Genomic DNA, 11,142 nt, shown 5'->3' with positions numbered 1-11,142 from the left:
GGCGTGTTACAGCTCCGGTAGGTGAGCCGCCGCCAGGCAGCACACCGGCTTCCCAATCTACCATGCCCTCCCCCTCCATGCCACACGAAGGCATCTAAGACCCCTGCCAGCCCCTTCAATCCCCCGCCACCCCCTATACTACACAGACTCATTCACCGACCGAGAAAGACCTCACTTGGACGTGTTACAGACGCTGATGAGCGCAGCGACGGCAGATTGCTCTCTTTCGTGTTCACTGCTCTCTTTCATGTTAACATGAGCACTACTGCACGAACGCCCAGAAAACGACCTGTTTGCGGAGGAGCGTGCCCCCACAGCACTACCAACCAAACTAATTGTGCACATGTCAAACTACATGCCAGTTGAAGGGGGCTTTTCATCAAACAAGCCTGGGTAGTGAGGCCAGTCCTTGCTTAGAAAAAACTGCAATGTTTGCCAATATCAAGGACGCTCTTGCAATGTATCCAACAATGTACTCGTGATTTCGAACTCATTTCTGCCGGCTGACTGCAGCGCCGCTGCTGCCTCCACCACCACCGATGGCTCGTGCGGTGCTGCCAGGTGCGAGTGAGCGTCGCTGACCTTTCTTGGGCGCGGCGCGTGCAACGCGCCCTGCGCGCCTTTGGGCACGGCTGCGCACCCTGGCAAGCACGGCAGAAATTCTCACCAGGCCCATGCCTATAACCAGGCCAACGCTGCCCGCCACAGATGTCACGACAGCGCGCTGAGCGCGGCCTGGTAAGGTGACGTCCCCGTCATGCTGCTGCTGCTGCTGCTGCTGCTGCCGCCGCCACTGCTGCTGGCTGCGCTGCCCATGGTCCTGCACCTGCAAAAGGTTCCCATCCTCCCAGCCGCTGCCGCTCGCGCCCACCGCGGCATCGCCTAAGGTGCCAGCGCCAAATGCCTGCAGCGGCAGGCCCAAACCCGCTGCAGAGCAGAGGGCGCCTGCATAAAAATCATTCTGAAGCTGCTCACCCGGCCGCGCCGCTGTCATGAGGCGCCTGAAGCTGGCATCCTCGACTCCCTCGTCCCTGTGGCCAACCCAGTTGGTTCGGATCATGCGGCGGTAAAAGGAGAACCCGGCCTCCTCCAGCTCGCTCGACTGCTTGTCCACGTCCTCGATGCGGCGATCGCGAATGCGCTTGCGCGCCTTGCGGATCTCCCTTGGCAGCGCCGCGACGCGCGCATGCTCATACAGCTCGCGCGCGTCTGGCGACAACGGCCGCAGAAAGTCGGACAGAGCGTCGTGCACTGCTGTCAGCACATTGATAGCCAGCGCCACGGTTGCCGGCAGCAGCGCCGAGATGTCTGGGTCCGGCACATCAATCTTGAGGATGGGGATATGCACCATTGCGCCGTTGGTGCGGCAACAGACGGTCCTCGTGTCACGAGACGGCTCTGCGATGGCAGACCAGCAGCAGGTTGCACATCAGTGGGGCGCCACACGGCACCTGCGCGCTCGGGGTCTTCAGCAGGAAACACGAAGGTGTTCTTATTTGCCCACGCGGTGGTCAGGCGTCCTGCAACGACGCTGTTGCCCCGATGATCGGGGGCCGTCGCCGGCCCATTGCAGCTTGCCACACACCTCACGTGTTTTCAATATGGCCTAGTCCAATCCTGAAGACGCCGTAGGCCCACAAATTGCGGGATTCGCAACCAATGATCTCAGCTTTGGTGATGGTGTCGGTGTAGCACAGGTGTGGTGTAGATGTGCTGTGCACAACACCTTGTGGGAAATCTCTGGAATGTGCAGATGATGGGATGCTGCCTCGTGATTGAAAAGCACGCGGCGCACTGGGCAGGCACACCAGCACAAATTCGAGTGCGGGAAGCGTGAAGAGCACAAAAGTAGGATTCAACCGGCTTCTCCTGCTCGACCGCTGTTTTCATGGTGGTTTTTCACTGCTGGGCCTTGATAGCCACGGTGAACGCAACGAGTGCTAAGGTACACAGTGGCAGGCGTGTGTATTTATAGCCCTGACAGTTTATATGGCGTACGCCAAGGCGCAGCTCTTGACGCTGCAGGTGCGCGTCACCATGCGCTTGCAGCCGCCACCTGTGCCACTGCAGCGCTCGCCTGCTTGCTGGACCTGCAGCCGCCGACGCACTTGCGCGGCCGGTCCCGCAGGCCAACATCAAGCGTGATCCCGATGGCTACAAAGACGAGTTCATGCTGCAGGTGTGCAGCGTGGTGGGCTGCCTTTGGTTTGCCAAGCAACTTGGGGCGGCCGATGGGCGTCTGGACCCACGAAGACCACCCAGGTGTTGGCCCATCAGTACCTGCTCACATGGCTGCAACTGTATGCGTGGTACAGTAGGCCAAACGCATGCTGTACGGTCATGGGCGCGCTTTGCAACGCGGGGGCTTTCCTATGATCATGATTCGTTCTAATTCTTGCTCTCCTGTGTCATGTGTGCTGCAGTACCGGCACTACCAGGCTTGCCTGAACATCTTCCGGCTCAGGCCCTCGGGCGACAGCCGCGAATTTGCAGAGCTGATTGGGTTTGTCGCACAGGTGGGGGCTCATATTGTCCAGGTGTGCCTACATGCCAGCACAGCTGGCATTTTGGGAATCCAAAGTGGCGCACCAGCCGGGCTGTTTTGCATGAGGTGGTGTGCATGGCGGCGCGACGAGGCAGTTGCCTTCAACCCCAGTAAGACACCAGCCTGCTGCGCAAGCCCACCGACTGCCAGCACGCTGGTCTCAATGTTTGAACTCTAAGGCCACACTCGACAACCCGGCAGGTCAGCAAATGCTACCCGCGCAGCACGTCCGAGTTTGCACCAGAGGTGATGGCGCTGCTGGAGGCTCAGCACGCGATCCTGGACGCTCCTCTACGGCGCGCCATGGTGCAGGCACTAATTCTGCTGCGCAACAGGAACCAGGTGAGGCGGTGCGTGCTATTGGTGTTCTTGTGCGCAGTTCGACACGGCGCGCAAAGCACTGAGACAAGGGGCCACACCTCCGATGTGTGGGTGGTGGGCTGTCCACTGTGGTGCCTGCGACCTGTCCACCAGCATTCGTCTGGCTCTTCTTCTGCAGATGCCTCTTTGCGCACTCACCAATTTTCAACACATCCCATGCACACCTGGTTCTCTCCCTTTACTTCGCAGCTGGATCCGTCGTTGCTGCTCCCACTGCTGTTCCGCCTGTTCCGCGTCAACGACAAGGCGCTCCGAGACATGCTCTTCCGGCACATTGTGTCGGGTGAGTTTAGAGGTCATCTTGGGCCACAACGCGTTCAGACGGGGTACAGAAAGGGTGACAACGCTGATGGTTTGGGCTGAATGTGCATGGCAGTGGCTGCTTGTGGACAATGCAGCCCGCGTACCGGTAAAGACAATAAAGCACATCAACAGCAGATTCACACATTAGGTACCAGACTCCGACACACGCGCCTGTGCACATGGTGGAGAGCATGTAGTTTCCGTATCAAATGCATGCACAATTGCACGGGTGGCCCGCTTGCCTTGTGTGCGCGCGCGCGCAAGCACGCACACGCGTGTGTGACGCGTGCACCTGTATCACATGTGCGCACGCGCGTGTGCGCACACACACACACACACACACACACACACACACACACACACACACACACACACACACACACACACACACACACACAATCACACACACACAACCACACATCCAAACACGTGCGCGCGTGCCCTTGCACATGCAAGCACACAAACAAAATTAGACTTAGACGCACATGAGCGCAAGCGCACGCCAACCTCTTGCTCACACAAAGATTTGAAGGCATCCAATCAAAGAGCTCGTAACGAGCGGCTCAACCGCACAGTGCAGTCTTTTCTCTACGGGGTGCTGCAGGTGGGATGCACTGCCGGCGGAGCAGGGTGGAGTGCGTTCGGCATTGGCAGGCGCTGCAAGGTGGTGTCAGGGCCATGACATTTTGAGGTGGAGCACTGACTTCGCCTTCCACAGCATGTGGCAGGCCGTGCTGGGGCGCCCTGCTGGGGCGCCGTCCTGGCGCCCTTGCTGGCGCGCTATGCTTGCGTGCCCTGCTGGTGCCTTCATCTCCAGCCCTGCTGTGAATATGACAGACCCCTCGCTCCTTCCACCCAGGACGACAATGAGATGGCGGCCAAGAAGAGCCTGGCAGTGCTGACTGAGCTGTGGCGCAGGAATATCTGGAGGGATGCGCGCACAGTCAACGTCATAGGTGGGTGCAAGGGGGGCAAGACCACATACCAGCAATGTCCAGCTCCCCTGGTTTGCGGCCCACAGAAACGTCCCTTGTGCGCCCTGCATGTGTTGGTTGCTGGGCTGTTTGCGGTCCCGTCCCTTCGTACTCAACAAAGGTTTCCTGATTGATTTGCGTGCGTTAGCTGCGGGGCTGTCTGCTGCCCCCCTAAGTACTAATGGCACCCCTCTATCACTACCCTCCCTGGCGCCAGCAAGCGCGTCGTTCCACCCGTCTCCTGCGGTGTGCCTGGCTGTGATGAAATTTTTCTTGGGGCAGGATGCGTTGCAGGATGATGACGGGGACGACAGTGACCAGGAGGGTGCAGCAGCGGCGGCTGCTGCGACAGCCATGCCCAGCAAGCAGGAGTTTTACAAGGCCAACAAACAGGTGGGCCCTTGGGGCCTGGACCACAAGTTTGCCCAAGCGGACGGACTTGAGGTTGTCACAAGGGCCTGCAGCTGCCCGGTGGCACCGTGGTGCGCATCCCAAGGCAGAGTTTCTTTGTCACACGGGTGCTGCTGATCTTTGGATCCGGCATGTGAGAAGGGCTGCTATTTTCCATTCTTTCATGTCTGCTGCCCCCTGTCGTCTGTGTGCAGGGCACCAACAGCAGCAAGAAGAAGAAGCAGGCCAAGCTGCAGCGTGCAATGTCTGCAGTGAAGAAGCAGGCGCGGCGTGAGGCTTCGGCAGTCAGTGAAGGCTTCGCTGCTGTGCACTTGCTGCACGACCCCCAAGCCTTCGCCGAACGCCTGTTTGCACGGCTTCAGGGCAGCCGCGACAAATGGGAGGCGCGCACCGCCATGATGGCGGTCATCTCCAGGTCAGCCTACACGGCTCTTTGGGGGCTGGGAGAGGCTGCAAGTGGCTGTTGTGACTAATCGGCGTGTGGAGATAGTTCTCGTGGGCGGGCGCTTAAGAAAGCAGCACGCCAGACAGAGCTGGAAAAGCGACCTTCCCTGACACTCACGCAACATGCTATTCGTGCACATGCAGGGTGGTGGGTGTGCACAAGCTGCTGCTGCTCAACTTTTACCCCTTCTTGCAGAAGTACATTGCGCCGCACCAAAGGGACGTCACTCAGGTGGGGGCCTGCTGCGGCAACCATGCAAGCAACCCACATGCCATCAAGCCGCCCATTGCTGACTTGGCCATCCTTGTTTATCATGCCCCGCCGCAGGTCCTGGCGGCGCTGGTTCAGGGTGTTCACGAGCTGGTGCCCCCCGAGACGCTGCAGCCAGTGCTGAGGCAGCTGGTAGACCAGTTTGTGCACGACAGGCGCGCGGCGAGCTGAAGCAAGGGGGCACGAGAGGAGGCACCTGCTGTTGCAGCTGAAAACCCATCACGCCAAGCTGATTGTCAGTTGTTTGATGTTTCATCTTCATCTTCCAGTGTTCACCAACTTAGCAGAGCACTCTTTACCCATGCCTCGCTCCTGCTGTTGATGAGTGCCCTTCCCTTCACCTTGCCAGGGCGCGACCCGAGGTGATTGTGGTGGGCCTGAAGACCACTCGAGAGGTGTGCATCAGGTGCCCCCTGCTGATGGGCCCTGAGCTGCTGCAGGTAAGCCGATAACGGACGGGGGCTGGAGAGGGTGGAGGGTCAGCAAGGGAGAGTTGTGGGGGGCAGGGGCGAGAGCGGGCCCAGGCTTGACCTGTGCACTGGCAACCTTTCGGCCTTCAGGCACATACGGTGATGTCGGACCTGATGCGAAGTCAACTGCAATGCAATGCATCTTGAATTTTAAATGGTGGATTGCTGCCCCCACACGTCTGGTATCATATAGGACCTGGCGGGCTACAAGAAGTTCCGCGACAAAGAGGTGGCCGCTGCGGCACGTGCAGTCATCGGGCTCTTCCGTGACATCAACCCAGGTAGGGGCATGCAATCCCTTTATATGGCGGGGATTCATGGTTTCATGTGCATCTGTGCAGCCTCTGGCGGGGCTCACGCAACTGGCGGCCTCGGGTTGTAGCCCGCAACTGTAGCCTGCAACTGTGAAATGAGTGCTGCATGCGCACGTAACCCTGCTGGCCTTTTGGTCAAGTCAGCTGGTTTTGTCAAATTTCTTCTGAAACCTTGCCATGTCCCGCAGCACTGCTGGCGAAGCGCGACCGCGGCCGCGGCGCAGACCTGCTGAATGCCCCCAGCCTCTACGGTGTCCAGGCCGTCAGCCAGCGTGTGGCTGGAGCGGAGCTGCTGGAGCAGGCCCTGGCTCACGGCAGCGACGACAGCGGCAGCGACGACAGCGGCAGCGATGACAGCGGCAGCGATGACAGCGGCAGCGATGACAGCGGCGATGAAGGGGCAGGTACTGGCTCAGAAGATGAGAGCGTGGAAGTGGCGAGCAGCGGCAGTGGGGACGGGGACGGGGATGGCGGCGGCAGCAGCAGCGCAGCTGAGGAAGCGCAAGCCGAGCGCGAGGAGGCGGAGGAGGAGGAGGTCGATGAGTGGCTGCAGGAGAAGGGGCTGCAGGGGCAGGAGATGGCAGCTACAGTGGGCAAGGAGGCCAAGGTGGCACGAGACGAGGTCGTCGTGGCCAGCAGGGGGGGTGATGATGGGGCCGGGCCCAGCAGCAGCGGTGATAAACGCGGCGTCCCAGGTGGCAACAACAGTCATACTGCGGCACTGCCCAACCTTGAGGGCTGTGCCTCTCACCAGCGAGCGCCCCAGCCAGGCAGCTTGGGCGACCTCAAGCGTCAGCTTGGAGCGGCGGTGGCTCGCAAGCAAAACGTCGCTGACAGCAGCAATGCCGCAGCAGCGCTGGGGCCTACAAGCGTCAGCAGCCTTGAGCCATCCCTGCCAATAGAGATGCAGCGCTTCTTGACAGATGATGACTTTATGCGCATCCGGTGCGCCAGCTGCAGAGCCTCTGGGGGCATCAAGTGGAGTGCAGGCTTGCCAAGGCAACCTAGGTGCTTGGCTGCTATTCCTTTGGCATCTGTGTGTTATCCCACGCCGTCACATGTTTCCGTCCTACCCTCTGCAGGGAGCTGAGGCACAAGCAGATGGTCCAAGCCGCCATGGCGCGCAACGGGCTCAAGCCCCTCACCAAGGCCAAACAGCGGCGCCTGGCAGAGGCTGCGGAGCAGGAGGCCGTTGAGGCCGTGGCTCTGGAGGTGGAGCGCGTGCGCGCCAACGAGACCAGCGTGCAGCCCGACCAGCTCACAGGTGTCATGGGGGCGAGAAATGGTTGGGTTGCCGCCGCTTCTGCACGGATGTGCATTGCACTCAAGTCAGACAGCTCCGTTGATCTGCATACACATTTACATCACGCACATAGTTGTCGACCTTCAACTTGCCACGCCCCCCACTGCTCTCAACTGCTGATAACCTGTGCATCACACTTGCATGCGGACGCTGATGACCCAACCCAACTGCCCAACGACCATGCAGGCCGTAAGAAGCGTGCACGTGACAAGGCGGGCCGCATTGCCAGCGTGCTGGAGGGACGCGAGGGGCGCGAGGAGTTTGGCTCGCGGTCGTCTCGCAAGAAGCAGAAGACAGGGAGCAAGAGCGAGCGGGAGAAGCAGCGCGCCAAGCAGATGCCCATCGCGGCCCGAATTCACCAGCTGCGCAACCGCGCAACGCAAGCCAAGCAGCGCCGCAACCCTAAGCATTTCAAGGGACATATTCGTGGCAAATAGCACACGCGGGCACCTCCGAGATGGGAAGAAAGCAGTGACTATGCAGAGTGGCATGCCATGCTCCGCCTGCACACGCTTGCATCATTGTAAGCAGACACAATCCAGCAACTAGGGCAAGCGGTGGCTGGATTACAGTTGGGTGCTACCATAATTATGCTTGCAGCATGCAGGAGGTGGAGTTTGAATTCAAAGCATCAAGGGCCCCCCGCGGGGTGAAAATACAGCATTGGCCCCGTATGCAGCTCCGCTGAGCAGCACAAACAAGATCGACAGTAATGAAACAACACCAGCCCAACTGGCAACATGCCAACCCACTCGACATGCTTCCACACCGTGTCCAAGACGGCAGCAGCTGTGATCTCACGCTGCAGCGTGTCGCCGCACCACAGCCCCGGCCTTGCCACGGGCCAGCCGGCGCGCTCCGACCTCTGACTGGATGCGGTCCAGGATGCGTCCAGCGTCAAAGAACTTGCGCTGCGCCGCTGCCCACCCGCCCAGAGCATCCTCAACGTTCCACATCTGTACGCCCCCGCGGCCAGCCTGCGGCAGGGATTGAGGGTTGCGACAATCGACAGGAATGGATAAAAAGAGTCGGCGCTGATTGAAGGGTGCAACTCATGAAGGGCAAGTTGGACAAATGGCCGCTGACCACCCACCAGGTGCTCAGGCTGCTCCTTGCACAGCCGGGGGTTGGGCCGAAACCCAACACGGCCAAACTCGACCTGGGGTGCGAATAGTATTGGCAGGCCGCAAAAGCCAGGTTGATTGTGGTAGGTTGTGTGATAGCGGCTGGCATGCTGTCCAAAGGAAAACCTGACGGTGGGATGCTTAGTTTCCAGGCAGGCAGTGTACTGACATGCACAAACACTCTTCCAATCATCACATGCACCCTGAGCGCCTCCCTGAGTCTGTGCCCTTTACCTGGGCTCGGGGAGTGAAGCAGAAGTTTGCAAACTGGTGAGCCGCCTGTCGTGCAGCTGCGGGCTTCGAATCCAGCACCTTGTCCACCTGGGGAAGGGCAGGCAGGAGTACAAGGAGATAAGCGGGCTGGCTCATACCCTGACCTTAGAACAACAGCAGGGAGCGGGCTTGTAACGAGCCCGGTGGGTGGGAGTCGCGCAGCAACAGCCGCGGGGCACCAGTTTGCTTGTCTCACCAGCGCTAGGGGACAGGCGATGCGGACGTTGGGCGAGGGCACCACATAGGGCAGCGCCTTCTGTTTGCCGTAAACCTGAGTATGAGGGCACCATCGATGACGACCAAGAGGTCAGCCTGGGTAGCCACGCAACGACATAGAAGGCACCATAACTGCCTGTGTTCAAAAACACGATAGTTGCGAGTACACCATTATCCATGGACTGCGGGCCGTCTGGGCTCGCGCCCCCCCCCCCCAAAAAAAACAGTCCACACCCCCACTCCCACCTCGTTGGTGAGCACGACCTCATTCTCGTAGGTCAGCAGGACGTCCCCAATGCGCTGCCGGTAGAACACATCAGACGCCTCGCGTGCATCGCGCGGCTGCACCACCACATTATCAAACACCTGACGACGGGTGGGATAATTGATACGGCTTGATAAGCCTCATAGGCAGAGTTCTCATTTTCAAGTAGTAAATGAAGTAGAATGGAAGAAAATATGTAAGTAAATATGAATTTGGTGTGACCGAGAGCCACAGTCCACACAACAAACCATAGACGTCGCACGCAAGGCCGAGCAGACCATAGTTGGTGCGTAGCGCATTCAAGCTTGGCAAACACTGAACCCTTGGCTTGAACTCTGCATGCACTCTCTCACATAAGCCGCAGCTAATCACACGAGCAGGGGCCCGTTGACGCAGCTTCCGACGAGCAATACATCATCCATTCCGTGTTCGGCCCCTGACCCCTGTGGCTTACAATACTTTGCCCTTAACCCGCCCACCCCACCTCTCACAGCACGGCGCCTATCACAGGCACACTCGCACCTTTGTGACGTAGTCCAGGGCGGGAGCGTCGCCCCTCTTCATGCGGTGCCCCCACAGCGCCAGGAAAATCCAGCGTGCCACACCGGCAGTTTTTGGGTTGGCTAGGACCACCTGCGTGTTAACGCGGCCACAACCCCAGGAAGTTTTACACTGGGCTTTGGCGGGGCACCACAAGGGTGTGGTGAGGCCGGCTCATGTTGGCAGAGGTGGGTATGAGGGTGCGGCGCCTTTGCAGTGTGTGTTCAAGAATTCCTCTTCATTACTGCTATCTCTGTTCTCACTGTAACCACTGTATACAGTGGTCCAGGAGTCGATTTGAGCACTCGAGGATACAAGGGCGTTAGACGCCCGAAGTAACCCCCACCCCCTCCGACTCACACCTGCAGGCCGGGCTGTGTCAGGTCCCCCCAGTCGCGAATGCCCCAGGGGTTTCCCTGGCGGGTCACCAGCGCCACCGTGGTCTCGCACACTGAGCACAACAGATTGTAGAGTAAGAGGGCGGCGACAAGCAACATCTGTGACTTGTTGGAAAAGGCGTCAAGATGAGATTGTGCAGCAAGCATGGTGGGCTGCCGGCCTCTGGGGGGGAAAGGGGGGACATGGCCTCTCAGCACCTGGTATCGCCACCCGAATCACACACATCAAGGGCGCGCTGTCGACCCCACCGACAGAGTTGTTGGGGTAGGCCTTGGTCCAGTCCTGGCGGATGAGGCCCGCGTCAACAATCTTTTCAACGTCCAGGGGCAGGGCCAGGGCCACAAGATCAGCGGGAAGGCCGTCGATCACAGCACGCGCCTGAGGCGGGAGGGGGCAGGGGGTGAGACAGTGGGCAACGTTGGGATGTGCGGCAAGGCCTGTGGGGTGTATGGAGTGCTGCCTGGGATGCAGCTGTCTAGACAAGCGACCCGACTATGCTACAAGCCCTGCGGCACCTCAGCGCCCTAATTAAGTTGAAAATGGCCTTCGCTGGCCATAATTGTGCCAATGAAAGTTGCATTTGCTGACAATGGCACACGAGGGGCCGCCTGCTGGAGGGTTGTGTGAAAGCTTGAATGTGCTGAAATTGCACTGAGGAGCCATTCTGCCCGTTATGCCTGCAATCATTAAGCCATGGCATGGAGCTCCCGACTCACCTGCACGCCGCTGCCTGTGAATGTCAGGCGGAATCGCACATCCACCCCGGTTGAGGCCAGGTAATCATCGCGGAACATCTTGGTGAGCCTGACATAAGCCAGCTTGGTCACAGCAAATGATGCCAGAGTCAGTACCACGGGCTCGCTGGACGCAGCCACCACTGCCAGGGGCTGTGCGCCAGCGCCGCTAGAG

At 59.5% G+C, this 11,142-nt stretch overlaps 3 protein-coding genes across 3 annotated transcripts; 1 reads left to right on the top strand and 2 right to left on the bottom strand.

Moving 5' to 3' along the window:
• Positions 1-262: 262 nt before the first annotated feature.
• On the bottom strand, positions 263-1,351 carry MNEG_8524 (hypothetical protein; the record flags this gene model as incomplete). The annotated part of the gene is made up of 3 exons (XM_014043005.1): positions 263-289; positions 668-882; positions 976-1,351. The coding sequence occupies 3 exons, from the start codon at positions 1,349-1,351 to the stop codon at positions 263-265; spliced, it is 618 nt and encodes a 205-aa protein (XP_013898459.1).
• Positions 1,352-1,989: 638 nt separating this feature from the next.
• MNEG_8523 (putative Protein SDA1) lies at positions 1,990-7,853 on the top strand (the record flags this gene model as incomplete). Its single annotated transcript, XM_014043004.1, has 16 exons — positions 1,990-2,025; positions 2,129-2,179; positions 2,424-2,516; positions 2,747-2,887; positions 3,116-3,209; positions 3,754-3,833; positions 4,089-4,185; positions 4,421-4,596; positions 4,809-5,029; positions 5,203-5,290; positions 5,387-5,469; positions 5,679-5,769; positions 5,993-6,080; positions 6,302-7,058; positions 7,196-7,377; positions 7,603-7,853. 16 exons carry the CDS (start codon positions 1,990-1,992, stop codon positions 7,851-7,853), a joined length of 2,529 nt encoding a protein of 842 aa, XP_013898458.1.
• Positions 7,854-8,213: 360 nt separating this feature from the next.
• Positions 8,214-11,027, bottom strand: MNEG_8522 (Sulfate-binding protein Flags: Precursor; the record flags this gene model as incomplete). Its single annotated transcript, XM_014043003.1, has 9 exons — positions 8,214-8,393; positions 8,510-8,575; positions 8,775-8,861; positions 9,010-9,084; positions 9,276-9,395; positions 9,817-9,927; positions 10,197-10,285; positions 10,482-10,611; positions 10,950-11,027. The coding sequence occupies 9 exons, from the start codon at positions 11,025-11,027 to the stop codon at positions 8,214-8,216; spliced, it is 936 nt and encodes a 311-aa protein (XP_013898457.1).
• Positions 11,028-11,142: the final 115 nt, after the last annotated feature.

The sequence above is a fragment of the Monoraphidium neglectum genome (genome assembly GCF_000611645.1).
Source record: "Monoraphidium neglectum strain SAG 48.87 unplaced genomic scaffold scaffold01628, whole genome shotgun sequence".
NCBI lineage: Eukaryota > Viridiplantae > Chlorophyta > Chlorophyceae > Sphaeropleales > Selenastraceae > Monoraphidium > Monoraphidium neglectum.
Note: the sequence above shows the minus strand (reverse complement) of the source record. Positions and strands in the feature narration are given on the sequence as shown.